Raw genomic sequence first — 25,619 nt, forward strand, 5'->3', positions numbered from 1 at the left:
GTGGCGGGCGCCTGTAGTCCCAGCTACTGGGAGGCTGAGGCAGGAGAATGGCGTGAACCCGGGAGGCAGAGCTTGCAGTGAGCCGAGATCGCGCCACCGCACTCCAGCCTGGGAGACAAAGTGAGACTCCTTCTCAAAAAAAAAAAAAAAAAAAGAAACTAGATTTTTATTGCACTCAGGTTATGTTCCTTTTACCTCCTTCCTTAATAAAGAGACCACTTGAAATAATGCAAGTACTGTTTCTGCACCTCATCCCACCTTTTCCCCCGTCATGAGATGGTGCAGAACCCCAGCACAGTCTTTTCCATATAGTAGGTGTTTTTAGGTTTGTTGAATTGGTTGCTGTCTTGCTCTGTCTTTAGATTATTTGCCTTTAGATTATTTATCTTGGGTATAAGTATTGGCATCAGGAATTGGTATCAGGCTGAGTCTATTTGTATGGATATTTTTAATGTAAACATAAATGTAACTGAGATGATTTATATATTCTATTGTTGGACTACTTTGTTTTGATTCAAAATAGTGAACCTGTGAGCATGAACTATGCTGTAAATTTAACCACTGACCCTTTTAATTAATAACTGGATTCTTAGCATGAATGGATAATAAAGTAGAATAGAAAATTTTAAAAATTTAATAAAGATAACAAAGATAAATGAAAGATTTGAGGGTGAGTTCAGAATCTGCCTTGGCTGACTTCCATATGATGAACAGTAAAGTTAGATAACTACCACTCAAAATCTCTGGTATCTACATTGTCCTATTTTGAACTGTGTGATGTGGTGGAGAGAATACTGATTTAAGAATCAGAAGTCTTAATTACAGATCAGCTTAACTATTTTCCCTTAAATTGCCATTGGGAATCCTTTTTTTGCCCTTATGTCATCATGGTTAACTTAGTTCCTGAGGTGGTCCTCTTGTTTGGTTTCTCAGAAATAAGAGGAAGAATGGTTACTGTTTGATTGGTTACTAGAGGTCCTGTTGGGACAATGTATTTTAAACTTAGAGCATTTGAATATATTTTACTGTAAAGACAAGAAGGACAAAAAGGGTGATTAGGGAAACAGAAAATCTCAAGCCAGAATTTTTTTTTTTTTTTTTTTTTTTTTTGAGATGGAGTCTCGCTCTGTCGCCCAGGCTGGAGTGCAGTGGCGTGATCTCAGCTCACTGCAAACTCTGCCTCCTGGGTTCATGCCATTCTCCTGCCTCAGCCTCCCGAGTAGGTGGGACTACATGCGCCCGCCACCACGCTTGGCTAATTTTTTGTATTTTTTTTAGTAGAGACGGGGTTTCACCGTGTTAGCCAGGATGGTCTCAATCTCCTGACCTCATGATCCACCTGCTTCAGCCTCTTTTTTTCTTTACTGTAAGAGCCAGGAAATTCAGTGTCATGCAGTGGGATAAAAGTTAGGCATTAGAACAAATAAAAAAAGGAGATGAGAACTTGTCTGGGTGAGGTTAGTCCTCCCAGTGAAGTGATTCAGACCATCTTCCCTGCATGCTAGGGGTTTTTCCAGACATCCTTCATTTTAGTCTGGGGCAGGAAGAACAGGGTGCTGCTGTGAAGTGATAAACCATTGAGGTTTGACAGTGTGACCTGAAGGTTTGAAGGTGTGACTAGAAGCTGTGTGCTAAGCTTCTAGCTAACAGTATGGTCAGAAAGAAGTGAGTAAAATGTGTGGTTTCCCAAATAAAAAAGGCTTTTGCAGGAAAGGAGCCAGAAAATAAGCAAATTAATGCTTCATATATTCATATTTGTGTGTTATGTGCATGTTTTGCACAAAAGTGAATTTGGAAGACAAAGTACCAGAACATTCAAAACTCTTACATTTCTCTTCTTTCTGTTTTATTAACTGGTTGTGATAAGGTTTAATACTTCCAACTTTGTGCCTCTTTAATCAAAAGGCCAAGTAGGGAGTTTCAATCCCATTTGAAGTTACTGTTATCTTCTGGTGCTGATTGTGCTTTCCTTTAAAGGAGAAATTTGCCTTTTCCAGCAATTCAGAGCTTGGTAATGAAGAGAATACAGAAGGAGCAGCTAGCAAATTTGACTTTCCCATCATCAGTTTCATTCTGCCTCTTTTCAAAACTATGAACAAATCTAGATTTTATAGTCAATTCCTTTTAACTTGATCCACTTTGTTCATCAAGTGCACTTGTAGGCATCATACCTCTTACATGTGCTGCAGTTTCAATAATGAAAAAGACAGACTTATGGACTTTATATTATGTTAGAGAGACAATATGTAAAAAGTATAAAAAAGGGTGCTCTGCTCTTGTCTAATCTCCATCCTGAGAACTGTTCACCTTCTCTCCAGCTATATGGATGTAAATCAAAAGAGAAAAATGCCTCAACATCACCAGTATCTATCTGCATGGGGCAGTAAGATATGTAGCCACAGAATGGTTTCTCTAGAGCAGTGGTGGCACTGGTACTCCAAGCCTCTTGGCAGGATGGAGAACCTGGCTCAGTATGATATGTCAGGATTTCTCGACTGCGGTTCTGGTGTTTCCCCTATTACAACCGTAGGGGAAGAAAAACAAGAAAACAGTTACTTATTTTGAAGTGTAAGAAATCCTGTCTGTAGTGCTAACATTTATTAGTCCTAGCCTATAAAGCGTGTGATACTTTTATTGAACCTATGAAAAAAGTGAGGCTTGAGGATTTGGTTGACTTATTCAAATTTTATAGATAAGAACGACTTGAATCTTGGACTTCAGGTAATAATTTTTAACATTTATGAGAGCCTACCATATATATGCCAGGTTGTAGTTAGGCACTTTGAGATGGATCTTATCTCGTTTAACCCTCACAGCAACCTTGGATGGCCAAAAAATTCACTGTTTTACTATGGTGAATACAAGACTTAGAGAAATGAAGTAACTTCCCTGAAGTCACATATGGGAGCTAGGGGCTAGCATTTCAAGCCAGATTTTCTTGGTTCCAGGATTCATACTTGATGGCAAGACGTTGTTGGAAGCCTAGGTCCTTCTGAATTCATGGTCCATTGTGCTCTGTCTTCAGTCAGGCCTGATTTTAAACAGGAATGAAGAATTAGCAATAACGTTTCCTTATGCAAGTCAATGAACTTCACTTTATTTTCCTCATTTGTGAAATGGGGACAATAATAAGTACTTGTAAATGTTGGGAGGTTTTAATATGGTTATATGCACAAGAGGTACTCCAATACATGACAGTATCTCTGTCACCTTTTCAACATCCGCTATTACTACACCCCAGCCCCTGCCCCCGTCACCCACTTCCTATCTTTTCTCACAGAACTAACTTCCTTTATTTATTATTTTGGCATTGAGATAAAGGAATATGGACCATCTTTACTCTGATTTGGGATTGACAAAACCAATCCAGGATGGAGGAAAAGAAGAAAATGCCCAGCAGCAAGTATTTCTGAAGCGCCCAAACTCCACACATGAAACTTTACCTTCATTAGCGAGTAAAATTAGTCTCTGGGAGATGTTTCATCTGACGGCCTGCACATGATGATGTGGCCGACTTCAGGGACTACATGTCCTTGTATCAGCAATTTCCCCTGCTGCTCTGTGCCTCTCCATCCCACACTCCTTATTAACCACTATCACCTGATTTGAAGAACAATTTCAATTGGTTTCCTAGAACTGTAAGCAGAAGATTGAAAAAAACTGAATCCAGTAAAACTGAAAGTCAATGAGAGATCTGAGTACATTCTGGCAGGGTCCACCTCATGGTAGAGTGATAAAAATGAATTTTTTAAAGTTTTTAATATAGGTGAAAATGTGAGGCCTTGCGGGAAGGTTTTAGGGACAGATTTATGAAGTGAGATTTTGTAGATTTCAAGTAGAGAAATAATTTGCCAGTATCTTTTTCTTAAAAAATCAATTGTGAACATTTTCACACACAACTGATGGAATATCAATGGGAACATCTTTTCTGGGGGGCATTTGGTTACATATGTTAAAGTTCTTTAAATACATATATCCTTTGACATCTAATTTTATGCTTAAAAAGTTTCCCTAACAAAATATTCAAAAGAACAGACCAAACAGATTTTACAATAGCAAAAAATTGAAAACAATTTATGTATCCAACAGTAGTGGATTGCCTAAATAAATGGTGGTTTGTCCCTGTGAGTAATATTTTTAAAATAACATTTCAGATGAATTTCTTTAAAATAATGGAATACATATTATTTATTAGAAAATAATAAATCAAAAATACTGTGTAAGGAATGATACCAACCTTGATAGTAAATGTAACATAAAGAGAAAAAACCTGGAAGAATATATGCCACAATTTTATAGTGGAATTATGGATGTTTTAAAGTAACTTTAAAAAATACATTTACCTGAAATAAACATAGATAGAAAAAGGAACTTTTAAAAAAATAGTGACATATAGAACATTTCTAACAGAGAGACTATTATTTAAACTAAGAGCTAAATATTTTGATCATTACACTTCTTTTATATATGTCTATATTTTTATACGTAGACATTTTAGTCATCTCTTTACCAGCAGTTTCTCTATGTTAGTTTTTTGTTAATGATATTAGTTTTATTTTCTCCAAAGATGTGTACAAAATTTTATCTTTTAGCCCTCAAATACTGATTTTGAACTTTATTTTGCAAAGAGTACTAAGTGGTTGTTAGTTGAGATAGAGAATCTACAGCTCTTGACCATCTTTCCTTTCCCATCAGTATCAGCTTTCATCATACAATTTCCTCTTACCACTTTGGTCAAGAGGTGGGGCAGAAAATTTTGAGTTAGAATAACATTCGAAGACAATTTATTTCTGCCTTTCATGTTATAACCCCTTAGGGATCCAGGACCAGAAAGGCCAGCTTCTCCCTCATTTTGACGTCAGCTTTCTCCACCTGCACCACTGCATAGCACAGATACAGGTAATATCCGCTTTTATTTTCTCAGATCTTTCTACCAGATTATCCTTAGTCTTACTAGTTCTAGAAATATGGCATTTAATTACAAATGACTTAGCATTATAACAGGAATGACAGGAAAGCATTCGCTACTGATTCTATTAGAGCTGCATTACTCTGAAGGAAATTGTAGTTCAGTATTAACAAAAAGTTATTTTCTCTTTCTCAATATGCTATGACTTTTGCTTTGTGTTATCAAAATAAAGAATAGAGATTTGAGGGGTTAATTACTTTTTACTTAAGTCTAACGATTTATTTATTTTATCCATCTTGAGTGACTCTATAATAGAAAATACTTATTTTTCTTAGGAAATTAGGGAAAATGTGACTGGGTTAGAAAATTTTGTAAATTAAAAAAATTTAGAAAAGAATATGGTTACATGTGCAATTTGTTTTTTCATATTTCTCGTTTCTTGGGTATCATCTTTTTATATTGACTAACATAAGAAGTAAATTTTAGGTATTTGCTATTTAATTATTCTTTTCTATATTGACATTTATTAATAAATTGAATCTTTTATGGACATTAATGACTGCCTGTTGACAACTTTTATTTTCATTTTGGCTTCTCTGGCAATATAATATACTGGAAGATTATTTCTAAAATTTTAATGTACATGGAATCATTTGAGATTAAAAATACATTTGTCTGGGCTCCAACCGAAGTGATTTTTATTTAGTATATCTTGCAAAAGGCACTGAATCTGGAATGTTAACCAATTTGTAATATTAACCCTCAAATAATTCTTTTGTAGAGGGTATATGTGATACATTTTGGGAAACACTCTGGTAGAGTCAAGTATGGTTGAAAAGAATGCAAGAACTTTGTTATATTTATATGTATGTTAGAATACATGTAAGTTTTTAAAAGCCAAGCTATTTTTATTTTTTCAGAATTTAGATTTTTTGTTGAACTGATAGTTTTAAAGTGTTTCAGTGATTTACGGTGGTATTAATTTTGCCCAACATTTGTATATGTATTTTGAATATTTTGAGCAAAATTGGCTGGATGAATAGAATAATAATCTATTGGTAGTTTTTTTTCTCATCATTCCTCTATTTTCTAATTATTATGACTGTGATCACTAGAAGTATAAATGACTTTAACAAAAATGTTGAAAGATTTTTCATTTCTTCTATAAATGAGGCTCACTCTACATGCTTTAGGCACTTAGTTAATAAACACACACTAACAGACACAGACAGACACACACACATCTCTCAGCATCAAATCCTGGTGTGTTCCTATTGGCTGACATTTTAATTTTTCTTTCAACAGAAGCCATCCTGTTGCAGGATTTGAATGCAAAACTTATCTTCTTACTCTAAAGATGAATGATCAGGGAGAGGTTTATTCAACCCTGAGATTTTTGCAGTCTGCTTCAGAGTCACAGAATAGATTAAGGCCTGATGATACTCAAAGGCCTGGGAAAACTGATGGCAAAGGTATGCATTTTAAGCATCTACATTCACCTGTTTCTTATGGATTGTCAAACTTTTGACATTTGAAAAAAGATTCCTATCTGTACTTCTGGTTTTTGCCTGGTAATAAGAAACTATAATGGGGTAGAGTAGTAGAAGTATTTTTTTTAAGTTATGAGGATGGAGAAATGAGTTAATTCTTTTAAATTTGAGAAGCTATTAGAATGTTTTTATTTAAATCTAGTCAAGAAGACTTTGTGAGGCCTTGATAATAAAGGACAGACTAGAGTCTGAAGAAAACCTTATGTTTTCTTAGAGACGTAGAAGTATAAGAGAGTGTGTAAGAAATGAAAAATCAATGTTAAAACAACATTTTTATGCAGATAGAAGATATTTTATATGCCTTAAGTATTTACCAAATCTTAATGGCAATGATGCAGAAACAATGTTTGAATCAAAAGGGCATTCTAATTTTTCTATTGCTCTCTCTCTCCCTTCAAATATGATCATTGTTAAACTCTACAATGAGAATAACTTTTACTGCTTTACTATAATCAGAGACAGAACTTTCAGACACTGAGGATTTCAAAAGCGAAAGGCTATAGTATTGTTTAGAGAAAAATAGAATTGATGAAAAAGAAAGAAAAGTTGATTTCTAGAAACTCCCTCAAAGATGGAGCCATCCATATTTGCACCTTCAGAATATCCACTATTTGACTACTAATTTCTTAGCATTATTGACTGCCTTTTCCCTTCTCTTCATGATTAGTTGTGATCACAGGAAGGAGCACACATGTTAGCTTAGATTTTACTACATGTTTTGTGTCTACTGCTATTGGTGCTTTTATGCGGGATGGACTTTTTAAATCCTATAGAACTATTCCTGTGTGTGGGATTTCTACAATGCATGCATGTAACTTCCAGATTACACATTTAAATATACTTATGTGATATATTTTTGTCGAAGTTTTAGAGAAGATTGTCTCTTTGGTTCAAATGGTTTCTCAGGTCAAGGTTAGTAGTGAGCCGAGCTCTTCCCCTGGTGATTATTTTCCTTATTTTTGTATTTAAAGAGTTTTCAGTACCCTGGCGTCTCATTGCAGTGACTCTTGGGATCCTCTGTTTATTTCTTCTGATGATAGTCACAGTGTTGGTGACAAAGAGTGAGTAGTAAAATACAGCTTTCTTGTCTGAGTAGCAGCAGTAACCCCTGATTGTGCAGATATTAACCATGCTCCATCCATTGTTCCCCGTCTGTAATCAGAGAGTGTCCCAGGTGGCTTTGGCCTTTGTTGGTGATTTTTTTCTGGGCATATCACAGTGTCATTTTTAATGTACTTAACTTTGACCCTGAATCTGTGATGAGCTGTCTCACTGTGTATAATACATGGTAATATTCCTTCTCATAGAGGATTTAGTAATACATGTATTCTGCCATTTGAGTTTGATTATTGTGAATCTGAGATAAACATTCTTTGAGGGACAACTGTTCAAAAGAAATTATGGCTTTCTCTTGACATTTCTCAAAGTATGTAATGACGAAATGGTTTAGTAAAACAATCTACACATGCTGTTATATAATATTAAATTTAAGCTTTATCTTTTGTTTGAATTCCTCATATCTTTAGAGAAAAATCACTGATATTTTATATTCAGATAAAATTACATATCTGGATCTTACTCTCTTTTCTGCTGCAGATATTCTATCTGCTCCAATAATAATTGTGCTATCCCTTCATGTTTCTTAGTTCAGATTTTCATATGCAGAAGATATGTGGTTAAATGTTGGCAAATTGACTTTTACTTTCGTGCTTATTTATAAATGATGTGTTATTAAAAATGAACTAAACTGAGAAATAAGGTGTCACCTTCATAATTTTATTCAGATATTTTATTTTATTTATCCTACACTGAAGTTGCTAATGGTGAGAAATTTATATTTCCCTTTTTATGGTCAGTTTGTTGAGGTATTACTTTCTAAATGTCAAATGACTAATTAAAGTAATGACTAATTAAAGTAATGATTAATGATTGTCAGAGTAAAATTTTTTCCTTTGTCTTAAATTTCAATATTTAACTATTATGAGTACTTATTTGTATTATATCTATGCTACTAATTTTAGTCTTTCAGTGTGTTCAAGAAAAACATGAACAGCAGGAAATTCTAAGAAACTGTAGTGAAAAATACATCATGCAAAATGATAACTACTTAAAAGAGCAGCTTTTGACAAATAAGACTTTAAAATATGACATTCTCAAAAAAGACAGCTTTCTGCAGAAAAAGGAACTGGATTCTCTCCTCATGCTAAAGAACAGATGTCATAGAGAAAATGAGATCGTTTTAAAATTTTTGCAAAATACAGGTACGAAGGAAATCTTGAAAGAAAGATTGCATGATTTTACATTATTTCTTCCCCTCCATAATCCTTGAAGCCTAACAAACAGGCTTATGATATGTATTAGTGATCTCTGAGGTCTACTGGGCAACTTTTAGTCTGTGCCTTATAGATGTAGTGTGGGTATTTTGGAGGTTTGCTTGTTTCGAATACGGGATTGGGACTCCAGGATCCATGTTTGGATTAGTAAAAGCCTATAGTTCCCAAAACTCGTTGACACGTCTTACATTATTACTGCTCTCAAGAGGTGAACTAGTATGTAAACTCCCCTGAAAATTCTGATCATTTCGGTCCTGTGAGCAAATTAAAGACTTCCACTTTTTGCTGACATAGAATATGGAGGTTTTCAGTTAAAATATATTTGCACTAAAATGGGCACAAGGACTTTTATTTGGATGCTGTTATAAAGATAATTGTGTGTGTCATGCACGTATGTGTGTTTCCATTCTGCCTTGATTTCACATATTTGGTCTATTTGTGATCAATATGTACTCCCTCCTGTACATCTACAAGATTTGCCATAGTGTTAATGTTTGTGTGACTCTGTGCGATGATACCATTAAAAGCACCTAAGGTATCAAACTATTAAATCTCATACAGTAAACTCTATTATCTTGCATAATGATGGAATTAATTGACCTGGTTAATCAACAATTACTAAATATTTGTTTAGGATTTAGAGTTTACAAAGAACTTTTGTATATTTAATCTCATTTAGGCATGGTAATTAGTAGAAATTTACCATCTCTATTTTTAATGGTTGAGTAATATTTTTAAAATTTAGTATGGTATAAAATATATGAGGAAAAGAAAAAGTTTAAAAATTTTTTTCTTTTATTTAGGAAACATTCTAAAATCTTTTTTAAAAACAATTCAGTTTTATTATTTTTAGACAATTTTATTATTATTGATATACAAAAATGCATATTTTTAATGTTTTCAATTTGATGAATTTGGACAGAAATGAAACCATCACCACAATCAGAGTAATAGATATATCCATCATCTCCAAAAGTTTCCTCATGTCTTTTTATTTATTTATGTATTTGTGGTCACAACCTGAGATCTACCCTCTTAATAAGTTTTTAAGTGTACGATACAGTATCATTAACTATTGGCACTACGCTGTACAGCAGATCTCTAGAATCTAGGCATCTTGCATGACTGAAACTTTATACCATTGAACAACTCTTCATTTCCACTTCCCTCCAACCCTGGGCAACCACCAGTATATGCTTCTGTGAGTTTAACTATTTTAGATCCCTCATATAATTGGAATAATAAAGTATTAGTTCTTCCGTGACTGGCTTATTTCACTTAGCATTATGTCCTCAAGGTTCATCCATGTTGTCATATACAGAAGGATTTACTTCCTTTAAAAGCTGAATAATATTCTGTTTTTTGTATATAACACATTTTCCTTAGCCATTCGTCCATCAATGGACATTTAGGTTGTTTCCATAGCTTGGCTATTGTGAATAATGCTGCATTGGACATGGGAGTGAAGGTATCTCTTGTATTCCAGAATCTGGATGAACCTCGTATTATCATTATTGATTGCTATTGGGATTTTATGTAGTTATGGAGGGCTGAGAAACATATTGCTCTGGTTAGCAGAATACCAGATGACAAGAAGTTTGATGATTCACCTAATATATTGTAGGCAAATTCTCTGAAGACCACTGGTCCTGTTGTGGAGTAAACTGTTATTATTTTACCATGCAGAAGAAAGACTGGAAGGGATGTAAACAAACTTGTCAACATTGTAGATCATCTCTTTTGAAGATAGATGACAAAGATGAACTGGTATTTTACATTCACTTTTATTCTCTTGGACTCTGTCTCTCAATGTTGGACCTAAGATATTGAAGACAGACTGGAGTCCAGAATGAGAGACTTTAGCTAGTCTTTGTGTGTCTGTTGTGTGAGCAAAATGGTATAGTTAAGAGGCTCCCAGGAAACACTGCCTGCTAGTGGTCATGTAATTCTGCTACTTACTAAATATTCAATACATGTTATCTATCGTGATGACCATTATTATTAAGGATGCTGTTTGCGTCTTTGCAAATCATCTCCCTGTGAGTGGTTATACTGCAGACTCCTTAGAAAGGGAGATGGATGACCTCTAGTATTTATTTAACCTCTCTGAGCCTGTCTTCAAAAGGGAGATAATAATGAGGAACATAAAAGTGATAACAGCTTTACAAATTTGCCTCAATAGTGATTTTCATTGCATTTGTAGGTAACACTTAACATTGTTATATATTATCTCAAGATGTGTATCTTTAAAACAGAATTGTAAAAAGAGAAAATATAGTGACATAGTGTAACAATACTGAATGAGAGTGATAACAATATTGAATATAACAACAATGAATTTTTAAAAAATTTTTTAAAATTTTTAAAAAGTGTTACTAATAAAAGTTATCCAAATACTCAAAATATGTTTTTATAGAGATATGTTTGCAAAGATTAGCCTAAACTTTTATTTATTGTTTAGGAAAACAACAGAAAATATATATGCAAATCTAATGAATGTTTAAAATCATAGCATAAAAGAATTCATGATATCAAGTTATGAAATAATTTCATATGATAATTTCATATCAAGTGTAAAACAGTTACATTTAAACTTATATTTTAAAATATATTTAGTCATTTAGTCAGACATTATGTATATGTCACTTGGATATATTACATTTTAGACATAGTAAATACTTTCAAATACTTCACCCATTCCAGCTGTAGAACTATAGCAAGGCTTCCTCTTATGGCGCTTAAGATTTTACTGTACCCCTATCATACACACACCTTTTTATTTTAATAGATTTGTTCTGAGGACTCCTTTTTTCACTTAAGATTAAGTGATGATCAATTTTCTACATCCTAAGTATTCTCCTGGAGTGTGATTTTGGATAGTTTCATAAAGCATTATAAAAATATTTAACAACTTTCCTATTGGTAGATATTTGGATTTTAAACTTTCCATGTTTTAAATAATCTGTGATACTGACAGCCATTTTTTTAACATAAATGAATAATATATTAATACGAGGGGGAAATGACTTTGGGAAATGGAAAGGCAGGGATCTAGGGAAGAGAGGTTTTTCTAGCGAGAACGGATGAAGGATGATGTGGAGAGTAGCAGAGTACTGACCATAGAAACAGCCGGCCCCTTGACCTGTCCTTGTTCTCACTCGTCACACAGATGGGAATTTAGTCACTTAATATGTTTTGTTTCTATTATAGGCCTTCATTCAATCTCAGATTTATGAAAATAATTACTGGATTGGATTATCATATGATAAAAGGGAAAGTAAGTGGAAATGGATTGATAATGGCACATCTCCTGGAATGTAAGTGTCTGGAATGCAGTCAAACAATAACACTGGTGTTGGGGGGGTGAAAGGATTGTGTCTAAAGGAATCTCTTCTCATTTCACACAGTTTAACTCATTTTTAAGGAGGAGTCTTTAGTAACAATTAGAACAATGAATAAGTGTTTTAGGAAGTATAGGTAGAAAAGGAAGAGAAGGCCATAAAGAGTTATTAATAATAATTTTAAAAGTATCATGCTAAACACATGCCCAGAAATATGTATTATGAGGTACATAAAATGAAACAAAATCATAAAGGAAAGTGGGTGGTATGAACTGATTGGACCATCCTATAAGTCAGCCATAATGATCCCTCCCACAACCACAAATGAGTATCCTGAGTATCCAAAAAATTTATTTCGAGTTACTTTATATGATTAGTTTATACACACATAGCATATAAAACATGTAATATATATGTATATACACCTTCACTATAGACCTTCTATTTTGAAAGACATTATTAGTAAACTCTTGGGTTTACATTTAGTTCTAATCTGGTTAAACTATTCACTGACTTTTAAAAAATCTTAATTATTATAATTTTAAGTGTGGGTTCTGCAAGTAATGTAATTCTGGACTGCAAACCTGCAAAAGATGTCATGCAGAGGGAATTACCTTGATGTAATCATATTCCTCAAGCACACTCCCAGGCACACTATTCCAGAGGTCACAGAACAGAAGGGCTTACAGGCCCAATTAAGATCATCAAATCACAGTTGGTTAAAACAGTGTAAAACCCATAGCACAGTGCAAAGGGAAAGAGAGGATAAGTTGTTGCACTTGGGATGAGGTGCAGGGTGAAAGGATCACCTGAATCTTGGGTTACGCAGTCTTCATACGACATAATCCTCTCCTGATGATGATATGGGGCCATCTTGTGGTGTGAGTAAGGGGACCCAACAGACAAAGTTTTTGTGGCCAGCACACATGTTTTTCTACAGGGAAGATTCTGTCTTACAGGAATGTGTAAGCCTGGCCACAGCTGTACGTTTCCAGTTAACCTGATGAGCAGCTGTGGATTTAATTTGTGTTTCTTGGGCAGAGATCAGAATGGGAATCACCAATGGGTGGTGAATTTAAGACCTCATGAATGTTGAGTGTGTATGAGCCTCATGTATATTTTGTGTATGTTTAGTGTCTATTTGATCCCTTCTTTTTTTGTCTGTTTAATGCACACATACTTTATTTACAGTATCTGTATCTCACACTTCATATGTTACTAATTTTACCTGTTCACACCTAACACATCTTGTGAGTTCTACCTATGCCTTACAAGCTACTTGGTTTCATTTATCTTCCTGACCTGTTTCTTTATTTTCCTGTAGCAGATTTGAACTTTCTTAAGTAATACAGCAAATGCAAACATATGAGGGATGCTTTTTGATTTTGAGCTCTTAAGTTGGATTATCAGTTTTCTTTTCTGCTTAGATCCAAGGTTCAAGATAATTCTAGGTGGTTTATACTGAACGTATATCCCTTTGGGTTCTCAGTCCTATGTAGCTTATCTTCTACTTAGAATCTCCATCTTGAGTGGAATTCATTTCAGCCTACTACATCCATTAAGGGAAAAACTATCTTCAGTGCTTCACTTGCCCTTCTGCAGTCCCACCTTCACTTCATATTCAGCCTGAGTATAAATCTGCTTCTTATCAGTTTATGAAGTTATTCAAGAAGGCTTAACATATTTTTTATTCAGTATTTTAATTTTATTTATTTATTTTTTTTGAGACGGAGTCTCGCTTTATCGCCCAAGCTGGAGTGCAGTGGCGCGATCTCGGCTCCCTGCAAGCTCCGCCTCCCGGGTTCACGCCATTCTCCTGCTTCAGTCTCCAAGTAGCTGAGACTACAGGCGCGCACGACGACACCTGGCTAATTTTTTGTATTTTTAGTAGAGACGAGGTTTCACCGTGTTAGCCAGGATGGTCTCGGTCTCCTGACCTCGTGATCTGCCCGCCTCGGCCTCCCAAAGTGCTGGGATTACAGGCGTGAGCCACCGTGCCCGGCTTTAAATTGTTTTTAATAGAACTCACTTAATCAACTATTTTGCTAAAATAGAAGTCATGCTTTAGATATTTTTCAAACAATTGTCATTAGCTAATAACTCTTAGCTATAGGGTGGGGGAGGAAAGGAGACAAAACACAATCAAACAGTGTCATCTCTGACTATATTCCAATTCTTCCCTTTTCTTCTTACAATATATATACATGAGCCCTGGTTGTCTGTGTTACAGATATTCAATTCCTCTCTCTCTCTCTTTTTTTTATTGTTTTAGAGGCAGGATTTCACTTTGTCACCAGGCTGGAGTGCAGTGGCATGATCTCAGCTCACTGTAGCCACGACCTCCTGGGCTACTCCTGCCTCAGTCTCCTGAGTAGCTAGTACTGCAGGCATGTGCCACCACACCCTGATAATCTGGTAATTTCTCTATTTTTTGTAGAGATGGGATCTCACTATGTTGCCCAGGCTGGTCTGGAACTCCTGGACTCCAGTGATCAGCCCACTTCAGCCTTCCAAAGTGCTGGGGCTACAGGTGTGAATCACTGTACCTGGCCACCTTCTTTTTAATCTCTCACTTTTATTGAAAAAAAATTAGCACAGGAAAGCAGTATATCATAATTTCATTGCAATACTGCAAGGTACTTTTGCCCTCTGACCAAAAATTGTCAGTGTGGAATAAAATGGGAGATTGTGGGTGTGATTAAGAGGTCATGATTCTATTTAATGGACTAAGAACAAAAGAAAATATTTTAGTGATGAAGTTATGATAAACATTTCCATATTCTAGACATTTAGGCAGCAGAATTTAAAAAAATCATTTATGTAATTGTAAGCTTTGGAATTAAACAGTTGGCTACATATGTTTTCTGTTCTACAGTAATTCTACAATAATGCGTTCTTCTTCTGGGAGAGGAGAATGTGCATTTTTGACCTCAACAAGAATGGCAACTATTGATTGCATTCAAAAGTACAATTGTATCTGTGAGAAGAGAACTGACTCTATTTTCTCTGATTCAGTGTGTGCTAAGAAGAAAAGGTGAAAACAGAATGTTTTCTTTTTTTTGTTTCCTATAATAATTTGTGATTATAAATCATTGCTTTTAACTACAGGACTTAGTTAATTCTTGAAAAAATAAAGATGAACAGGAAGAAAAAGAAAATTCTTTTGGACTATGACTTTAACGATCAGATGCCATCTTTCTTCCTGGAAAAGAGGAGATTTTCTCTTTTGAGAGTGGTTATTCCTTCCTTTAATGTCCCTGAGGAATTATTCATTCTTTCTAAATTCTTGGAACTACCTATAGAACCAGTTAGAGAACTCTGATATTATATCCTGGGTCTTTTTCTTATCAATAGGATAAATTATTTCAGCATCTTCTGGTTTTGATAAGCAGTTGTGAACTACAATATAGTTATTTTTTTCTTCCTATCTAGAAGTTACCTCATCTTTTAAAACGTTTGTTTTGCTATAAAATATAACTTGAAACTTACTGAAAGTTGCAAGAATAGTACAAGGAACTTCTATATAATCTTTTCTTATACTTACTAGTTGTTAATATTTTGCTCTGCTTTATATTTCTCTCTCTTTCTATCCTCCACTTAATAATAAGTTGAGGCCTTCATGCCCCTTTGTCTAAATATTTTCCAAGATCAAGGACTTTGTTTTATATAATCACAGTGCAATTATCAAACTCAGAAAATTTAGCATTATTACTGTACGATGATCTAATCTGTAATCCATGTTCAAATTTTGTCAATTGTCCCAATATGTCATTTATATGTATTTTTAAAAACTCCATGTTCAGGATAATGCAGTGCATTTGATTGTAATGTCTCTTTAGTCCCCTTTAATCTGAAACAGTTCTTTAGGCTTTCTTTCTCTTGACCTTGACATTTTAAAAATTAACTTTATTGAGTTTTACTTTTCATGCAATAAAATGCACTCACTTTAAGTCATGAAAAATATGACTTTTAACATCTATCTATATATATATATATCTTACACAGTATGAAATCAAGATATATAATATTTTCATCATCTCTAAAAGTTCCTTTCTGTACTTCCCCACCCACTTTGCCCCAGGCAACTAGTGATATGCTTTCTATCACTACAAATTAGTTTACCTTAGTCTAGAATTTAATGCATCATGTACTCTTCTGTATCTGGCTTATTTTTACTCAGCATGTTTTTGAGTTTTATCTATGCTTTTGTGTATCAGTATTTCATTCTTTTTCTTACTAGGTAGTATTCTATTGTACAGATATACCACAATTTGTTTCTTCAACCACCTGTGGACATGTGATGTGTTTCTATTTATTGGCTATTGTGAATAAAGGTGCCATGAACATTTGTGTGCAAGTATCTGTGTGGACATATTTTAATTTCTTTTTAGTAAATACCTGGGAGTCCGATTGCTGGGCCATCTGGTAAGTGTATGTTTACTTTTATTTATCTATTTTTTAATAAATGGGGTCTCTCTGTGTTGCCCAGGCTGGTCTCAAACTCCTGGCCTCAAGCAACACTCTAGCCTTGGCCTCACAAAGTGTTGTCATTACAGGCATGAGCCACCGTACCTGACCTACTTTTATAAAAACTTCTAAACTATTTTCCAATGTAGTTGCATAATTTTACTTTCCCAGTTGCAACATATGAAAATTACATTTGCTTCTCATCATTTTCAACACTTGATATTGTGTCTTCTTAATTGTAGCCATTATAGGAGCTGTATAGTGGTATCTCATTGTCATTTTTAATTTGCATTTCCTTGAAGACTAATGATACTGAACATCTTTTGATGGGTTTATTGGCCATATGTATATTTGTAAAACATTCATATGCCCACTTAAAAAATTGAGTTCATCTGTCTTCTGATAATGGAGTTGTAAGAGTTCGTTATATAATTTGGATACAAATCCTTTGTTAGATATAGATAATATGAATATTTTCTCCCAGGCTATGTCTTGCCTTTTCATTTTCTTAATGATGGCTTTCAAGAAGCAGAAGTGTTAAAATTTTAGCTCAGGAGATGGGTGCACCAGAACCTCACAAATCATCACTAAAGAATTCATTCATGTAACCAAACACCACCTGTTCACCAATAACCTATGGAAAAATAAATAAATAAAAAAAAATTTACGCCAGGCGTGGTGGCTCAAGCCTGTAATCCCAGCACTTTGGGAGGCCGAGTCGGGTGGATCACGAGGTCAGGAGATCGAGACCATCCTGGCTAACCTGGTGAAACCCCGTCTCTACTAAAAAATACAAAAAAAACTAGCCGGGCGAGGTGGCGGGCGCCTGTAGTCCCAGCTACTAGGGAGGCTGAGGCAGGAGAATGGCGTAAACCCAGGAGGCGGAGCTTGCAGTGAGCTGAGATCCGGTCACTGCACTCCAGTGCAGGCGACAGAGCGAGACTCCGTCTCAAAAAAAAATACATAAATAAAAATAAAAATAAATAAATAAAAATTTACTGAAGACTAACATCATTTTTTCCTTATTCATACTTTTTGATGTTCTAGCTAAGAAATTTTTGCCTATGTTAAGCGCACAGAGATTTTCTCATATAATTGCTTCTAGAAGCTTGATAGTTTATGTTTAGCTTATATCTATTTCAAGTTAATTTTCCTATATAAGTGAGAAAAAAGTTGAGGTTCACTATTATTCCATATGGATATCCAGGTGTTTTTGCACTAGCTGTTAAAAAGACTTTCCTTTTCTTCATTGAACTACTTTGGTGCCTTTGTACAAAATTAATTGACCTACCTGTGTCAGTCAATTTCTGGATTCTCTATTCTGACTCAGCATTTTATATGCCTATTCTTGTAATAGTACCATAATGTCTCAATTACTGTAGCTTTATAGTAGCTCTTGAAATCAAATGTGCCAATTCTCCAAATCCATTCTCTTTCAAAAGTATACTGGCTATTCCAGGTTCTTGCATTTTCTCAAAATTTCTTCAAAAATGCCTAATGGGATTTTGGCCAGGATTGCTTTGACTCTTTAGATTAATCTGAGAGAATTGACGCCTTAATAATATTGTTAGAATTAATGAACATGATTTATCTCTCATTTAGTTAGGTCTTTTAAATTTCTCCGAGCAATGTGATACCTTTTGGAATATATTACACATTTTTTTTTTCTTTTTGAGACGGAGTCTTACTCTGTCACCCAGGCTGGAGTAGAGTGGCACCATCTCATCTCACTGCAACCTCCACCTCTCAGGTTCAAGTGATTCTCCTGCCTCAGCCTCCTGAGTAGTTGAGATTACAGGCATGCACAACCATGCCCAGCTAATTTTGTGTGTATGTGTATTTTCAGTAGAGATGGGGTTTCACCATGTTGGCTAGGCTGGTCTTGAACTCCTGACCTCCTGTGATCCACCTGCCTTGGCCTCTCAAAGTGCTGGGATTACAGGCGTTAGCTACCAAACCTGGCTAGAATACATTACACATACTTTGTGAAATTTATTTTTTGATCATATTTTAAATGGAATTTAAAATAGTTTTCAAAGTATTTGTTGTTAGTTTATAGAAATAAAATTGAGTTTGTAAATTAGCCTCATATCCTATCACTTTGCTAAGTGTACTTCTTATTTCTAGCAATTTTTTTTGTAGATTCCTTAAGAGTTTTCTATGTTACAATCATGTCCTATAAGAATATGGAAAGTTTTACTTTTCCTTTCCTTTTCTTTCTTTTGTCTTATTGTACTGACTAGGACCTCCAGGACCATGTTAAAGAGAAGTGATTCTAATAGGCATTTGTTCCTCGTTCCCAATCTTACAGAGAAAAGTATTTAGTTTCTCACTATGATATATGAAGTCAGCTGTTGGTTTTTCATAGATTCTCTAGATCATTTTGAGGCAGTTTTCTTCTATTCTTAGTGTGTTAAGAGTTTTATCATGAATGGTAGTTGGTTTTTTATACATTTTTCTGTGTCTATTGAGATAATTACATAGCCTTTCTCATTTTGTCACTTAATATGGTGAATTGCATTGATTGATTTCTGCATGTTAAACAAAACTTGCACTTCTCGGATAAATCTCATGTGGTTGCAATATATTATATTCCTTATATGTTGCTGGACTTAACTGGGTAATTTTTAAAGGACTTTTGTGTTTATATTCGTAAGAGATATTGATCTATTTAAAGAATTTTTAATGTTTACAGTATAGGGAAGACACTGGTCTTATATATTCATTTGGGATATTTTTAAAATATGCTTCTATTTTTGAAAGTTTTTTTTCAGAATTTGTATTTTTCTTTCATGTTTGATCTAATTTACCAGTGAAATAATCTAGGCCTGAGATTTTCTCTGGGAGAATGTATTTAATTAGGAATACCATTTCTTTAATAGACAGGGCCATTTAGACATTCTGTCTCTTCTGTCAATTTTGTTAATCTTTGTCTTTTAAGAAAATTGTTTCATTTGTCTAAATTGTCAAATTGATTGGCATATTGCTTTTCATAGTCCTGTTAGTTTCCTAGGGCTACTATAACAAAGTACCAGATATTTGGTGGCTGAAAACAACAAAGATTTATTCTCTCACTGTTCTGGAGGCCAGGAGTCCAAAATAAAAGTGTTAACGGGACCACACTCTCTCTGAGACTCTTGATGGAATTTTCCTTGCCTCTTGCTAGCATCCAGTGGTGGCTGTCAGTACCTGGTGTTACTGCACTTTCAGCTTATTCCTCAATTTCTGACTCTGTCATCACATGAATTTCTCCCGGTGTATCCCTGCCTTCACATGTGGTTTTTCTCTTTTTATAAGGACACTAGTCATACTGGATTAGGGCCCACCCTAATGATCTCATGTTAACATGATTACATCTGCGAAACAACCCTGTTACCAAGTAAGGTCATGTTCACAAGTATGGGGGTTATGATTTAAACATATACTTTTGGAGGACATAGTTCAACCCATAACAATAATACTCCTTTATAATCTATGTATTTACTGTCTGTAAGACCTGCAGTTATAGTCTTTCTTTTCTGATATTGTATTTATTTGTCTTCCTTGATCAGTCTAGAGATTTATATCCACTTTATTAATCTTTTCAATGAACATTCTTTTTATTTCTTGTTTTTTGTTCAGTTTCTTATATGTCTTTTATTATTTCCTTTCTTCTACTTATTTTAACTGCTTTTATAATCTTGACTTCATAAGTGAAAGTCTCTTTTCACATATAACTATATGAAGCTATAAATTTCCCTTCAAGTGCTATTTTCCTGCATACCACAAATTTTGTTAGGTCATTGTTTTTGGCTCATGTCTTAAAAGTATGTTGTTTAGGCGGGGTGCAGTGGCTTACACCTGTAATCCCAGCACTTTGGGAGGCTGAGGTGGGTGGATCACTTGAGGCCAGGAGTTGGAGACCAGCCTGACCAACATGGTGAAACCCCATCTCTACTAAAATACAAAAACATAGCCGGACAACAGAGCGAGACTCTGTCTCAAAAAAAAAGAAAAAAAGTTGTTTAATTTCCAAATATTTCAGGATTTTCCAGATACAATTTTGTTACCAATTTCTAATTTAATTTCTGTGTGTCCAGAAAATATACTATATGATTTTAATACTTTAAAATATGTCAATACTTGTTATATGTCCTAGTATATGGTCCATCATGATAAATGTTCCATGTATACTTGAAAACAATGTGCATTTTGCTCTATTGGAATGGAGTGTTCTATAAATGTCAATTGGGTGAAGGTGATTGGTAGCTTTGTTCAGACCTTCTATTGTCCTAATGATTTTTTGGTCTAATTATCAATTATTGAAATAATGGTTTTTAAATGTTTAAATATAATTTTTACTTGTCTACTTATCTGTTATGTTTTGCTTCACATGTTTTAAAGTTTTGTTCTGTCTCATCCACTAGTCTATATGTTCTACTCTACCTTAAAATTAATCTTTGTTTTTTATAGTTGTATCCACAGGGCATTAAAGGGTCTTTTCCTCAGTAGTTACTAAATAAATATTTGATGAATTAATGAATTATACCCATGGCATGGTCCTGGGAACTAAAATATCAATTTCTTGGTACCTAGTTGTTTTAGTCTGTTTGGGATGCTATAAGAAAATACTATAAACTGGATAGCTTATGAACAACAGAAATTTATTTCTTACAGTTCTGGAGGCTGGGAAGTCCAAGATCAAAGTGCTAACAAATTCAGTACTTGGTGAGGGCCTGCTTCGTGCTTCACATATGCCCTTCTTTGCTGTGTTCTCTAGTGGAGGAAGAGGCAAGGAAGCTCTCTAGGATATCTTTTACAAGGGCATTAATCCCATTCATGAGGGCACGACCCCCATGACCTAATCACCTCCCAAGGTCTCTATCTCCAAATAGCATCACACTGTGGATAAAGTTTCAACAAATGAATTTTTTGGGGGCATAAATATTCGGTATATAGCAGTAGAGAAGAGTTTTTCAGTGTCCATAGAAATGAAATTCTATCATTAAAGAATTTTAATAAATTTATAACTCAAGATTAGATTTTCTTATTTGAATAGAGTGAGTAGGATGTGGTGATGATCTCATCTCAGCATGAAACAGGAAAGGTTGAAGCATCAAAAATGATTTAAAAATACACAGTGGTAATGTTTAATTTTCATCTTTGATTTTATTCATTTCAATCTTCTCTTTTTTCTTAGTCTAGCAAAAGGTTTGTTCATTTTATCTTTTCAGAAAACTAACACTTTGTTTTGTTGAACTTTTGTATAGTTTTAGTCTCTGTTTTTTCATTTCTGCTTTAATGTTTTTATTTCTTTTTTTAAAAAAAATTATTAAGTTCTGGGATACATGTGCAGAACGTGCAGGTGTGTTATGTAGGTATACATGTGCCGTGGTGGTTTGCTGCACCCATCAACCCATCATCTAGGTTTTAAGCCCTGTGTGCATTAGGTATTTGTCCTAATGCTCTCCCTCCTCTTACCCTCCACCCGCTGGCAGGCCCCGGTGTGTGATGTTCCCCTCCCTGTGTCCATGTATTCTCATTGTTCAACTCCCACTTATAAGTGAGAACATGGAATGTTTGGTTTTCTGTTTCTATGTTACTTTGCTGAGAATGATGGTTTCCAGCTTCATCATGAGCCCGTGAAGGACATGAACTCATTCTGTTTTACGACTGTATAGTATTCCATGGTGTGTATGTGCCACTTTTTAAAAATCTTTATATGTCTTTCCTTTTAATTTCGGATTTAGTTCTTTTTTTTTCTGATTCCTTAAAGTGCAATGTTTGGTTATTTGAGATCTAATTTTTTGATGTAGGCTATAAATTTCCTTCTTAGAACTCCTTTTGTTGTATCCCATAGGTTTTGATATATTGTGTTTCCATTTTTGTTTGTCCCAAGATATTTTTAATTCCTTTTAAATATATTTATTGACCCATTTTTTCTTCAAGTTCCTCCTGTTATTAATTTCTACTTTTATTCCATTGTGGTCAGAAAAGACATTTGATATGATTTTGATATTTAAAAGAAATTGTTGAGACCTGTTTTGTGTTCTAACATATAATACATCCTGGAGAAAGTTCCAAGTGCTAATGAGAAGAATGTGTATTCTGCAGCTGTTGGTTGGACTGTTTTGTAAATATCTGTTAGGTCCATTTGATCTAGAGTACAGTTTAAACCTGATGGGGTTTTTTTGGTTGATTTTCCACGTGGATGATCTGTCCGTTTTAGGAACTGGGATGTTGAAGTCCGCTACTATTATTGTATTGCAGTCTGTCCCTTTGGATCTAATAATATTTGCTTCGTATATTTAGGTGTTCCATTGTTGAGTGCATATGTCTAGTTGTTTCTCAGTATCCGTGGGGAATTGTTTCCAGAAATCCTTGTGTGTCCAGAATTGGTTCTTTCCAGTGGGTTCTTGGTCTGGTTGACTTCAAGAATGAAGCCACAGACCCTCACGATGAGTGTAACAGTTCTTAAAGATAGTGTGTCTGGAGTTTGTTCCTTCAGATGTTCAGATATGTCTGGAGTTTCTTCCTTCCAGTCTCACTTGACTTCAGGAGTGAAGCCTCAGACCTTAGCAGTGAGTGTTGCAGCCTTTAAAGGTGGCCCATCTGGAGTTGTTTGTTTCTCCCGGTGGTTTTGTGGTCTCACTGACTTCAGCAGTGAAGCTGCAGACCTTCACAATGAGTGTTAACAGCACATAAAGGTAGCACAGACCCAGAGTGAGCAGCAGCAAGATTTATTGTGAAGAGCGAAAGAACAAAGTTCCCACAGCATGGTATAGGACCCTAAAGGGTTACAGCTACTGGCTCAGGTGGCCAGCTTTTATTCCCTTATTTGGCCCTGCCCACGTCCTGCTGATTGGTCTATTTTACAGAGCACTGATTGGTCCATTCTACAGAGTGCTGATTGGTCCGTTTTTACAGAGTGCTGATTGGTGTATTTACAAACCTTTAGCTACACACAGAGTGCTGATTGGTGCGTTTTTACAGAGTGCTGATTGGTACGTTTACAAACCTTTAGCTAGACACAGAGCACTGATTGGTGCGTTTTTACAGAGTGCTGATTGGTATGTTTACAAACCTTTAGCTAGACACAGAGCACTGATTGGTGTGTTTACAAACCTTTAGCTACACAGAAAAGTTCTCCAAGTCCCCACTAGACCCAGGAAGTCCAGCTGGCTTCACTTCTCACTTGCATCTACCAAAATTCATTGATGCTCAAGTACCTGATATAAAATGGCATAGAATTTGTATAAACTTTTGTACATCCTTCTGTATGCATTAAATCATCTCTAGATTACTTATAAACATAATACAATGTAAAATATTTGGTATACTTTATTGTTTAGGGAATAATGACAATAATAAAAACTATATATTCAGTACAGATTGGATATTTTTTAAAAAATATTGTCGTTCTGTAGTTGGTTGAGTCTATGGATGTAGAACTCGTGAATACAGAGGGCCAGCTGTATTTATATAATTGTTATATCTTCTTGCTGAATTGACCTCTTTATAATTACATAATGACCATTTTTGTCTCTTTTTATAGTTTTTCAATTATAGCCTAGTTAACGGATATAAATATAGCTGCTCCTGTCTTCATTTGGTCTTCATTTGGGATATCATTTTCATCCTTTTACTTTTAGTCTATTATGTCCATACAGGTGAAGTGCTTCTCTTACAGGTGAAGTACTTCTCTTGCAGGAAGCATAAAGTTAGATCATTGTTTAAAAAATCAATTTAGCAGTCTACATCTTTTAATTGGAGAACTTAATATATTTACATTCAGGGTTATTATTGATAGATGAGGATTTAGTCCTGACATTCTATTATTCTTTTTATTTTATTTTCTAAGTTCTGGGGTACATGCGCAGGATGTGCAGCTTTGTTACATAGGTAAACATGTGCCATGGTGGTTTGCTGCACCTATCTACTCGTGACCTAGATATTAAGCCCACCATGCATTGGCATTCTATTATTCCTTTCTGGTTGTTTTATAGATTATTTGGTCCTCTCTTTGTCTCTTGTTTACCTTGTGATTAGACAGTTTTCTGTGGTGACTCTGATTTGATCTCCCTAATGATCAGTGATGCTGAGCCTCCCTCTATGTGCCCATTGGCCACCTGCTCATAGTAGAAATCTTAAGCAAAAAGACATTACCTAACTTCAAAGTATACCACAAAGTTATAGTAACCAAAACAGCATGGTAGCATAAAAATAGACACACAGACCAGTGGAACAGAATGAAGAACACAGAAATAAATCCACAAACTTACAGCCAACTGATATTCAACAAAGGCACTGAGAACACACATTGGGGAAGGGACTGTCTCCTCAATAAATGGTGCTGGAAAAATTTGATATCCACATGCACAATGAAACTAGATCCTCATCTTTCACCATATACTTAAATCATCTCTAAAAGTATTAAAGTCTAAAAGTTAAGACTAAAACTATTAGAAGAAAACATAGTGGAAATGCATCATAATATTGGCCTGGGCAATGATTTTTTGGTTAAGACTTTGAAAGCACAGGCAACGAAAGCAAAAGTAGACAAATGGGAATACATCAGAAAAGCTTTTGCACAGCAAATCAAATAAACAAGAGTGAAGAGACAACATGCAGAATGGGAGAAAATACTTACAAACTATGCATCTGAGAAGGGGTTAATATCCAAAATACATAAGAAACTCAATTCAATTAAAAAATGGACAAAAGATCTGAATAGACATCTCTCAAAAGAAGACACACAAATGGGAGTAGGTATATGCATAAATGCTCAACATCACTAATCATCAGGGAAGTGCAAATCAAAACTACAATGAGTTATCACTTCATGCCTATTAGAATGATTATTATGAAAAAGAGAAAAAAAATGCTGCCTTGGCATGGATGTAGAAAAGTGGAAACACTTAAACACTGTTGGTGGAGATGTAAATTAGTTCAGTCACTATGAAAAACAATATGGAGGTGCCTCAAAAAATTAAAAATGATCCCACAATCCCACTACTGGGTATTTATCCAAAGGAAATAA

General features: G+C 34.8%; 1 protein-coding gene across 2 annotated transcripts; it reads left to right on the top strand.

Moving 5' to 3' along the window:
• The first annotated feature begins 1,265 nt into the window (after positions 1 to 1,265).
• Positions 1,266 to 18,079, top strand: LOC103218587 (killer cell lectin-like receptor 2). Of its 2 annotated transcripts, XM_007967627.3 has the most exons (7): positions 1,266 to 4,899; positions 6,215 to 6,381; positions 7,431 to 7,520; positions 8,481 to 8,720; positions 10,417 to 10,559; positions 12,003 to 12,109; positions 15,009 to 18,079. In XM_007967627.3, exons 2-7 carry the CDS (start codon positions 6,267 to 6,269, stop codon positions 15,169 to 15,171), a joined length of 858 nt encoding a protein of 285 aa, XP_007965818.3. In that variant the 5' UTR covers positions 1,266 to 4,899; positions 6,215 to 6,266; the 3' UTR covers positions 15,172 to 18,079. The 2 variants fall into 2 exon arrangements, with proteins under 2 accessions (XP_007965818.3, XP_007965819.3); XM_007967628.3 differs by lacking the exon at positions 7,431 to 7,520.
• Positions 18,080 to 25,619: the final 7,540 nt, after the last annotated feature.

The sequence above is a fragment of the Chlorocebus sabaeus genome, chromosome 11 (assembly GCF_047675955.1).
Source record: "Chlorocebus sabaeus isolate Y175 chromosome 11, mChlSab1.0.hap1, whole genome shotgun sequence".
In the NCBI taxonomy this organism is placed as follows: Eukaryota; Metazoa; Chordata; class Mammalia; order Primates; family Cercopithecidae; genus Chlorocebus; species Chlorocebus sabaeus.

What these genes read in the sequence shown, in the direction of transcription:
- LOC103218587 (XM_007967627.3), top strand. Translation starts at nt 6,267, where the DNA reads ATGAATGATCAGGGAGAGGTTTATTCAACCCTGAGATTTTTGCAGTCT. An exon ending in TAGATGACAAAGATGAACTG is followed by an intron (nt 10,560 to 12,002) that starts GTATTTTACATT and finishes TTTCTATTATAG; the next exon opens with GCCTTCATTCAATCTCAGAT. An exon ending in AATGGCACATCTCCTGGAAT is followed by an intron (nt 12,110 to 15,008) that starts GTAAGTGTCTGG and finishes TCTGTTCTACAG; the next exon opens with TAATTCTACAATAATGCGTT.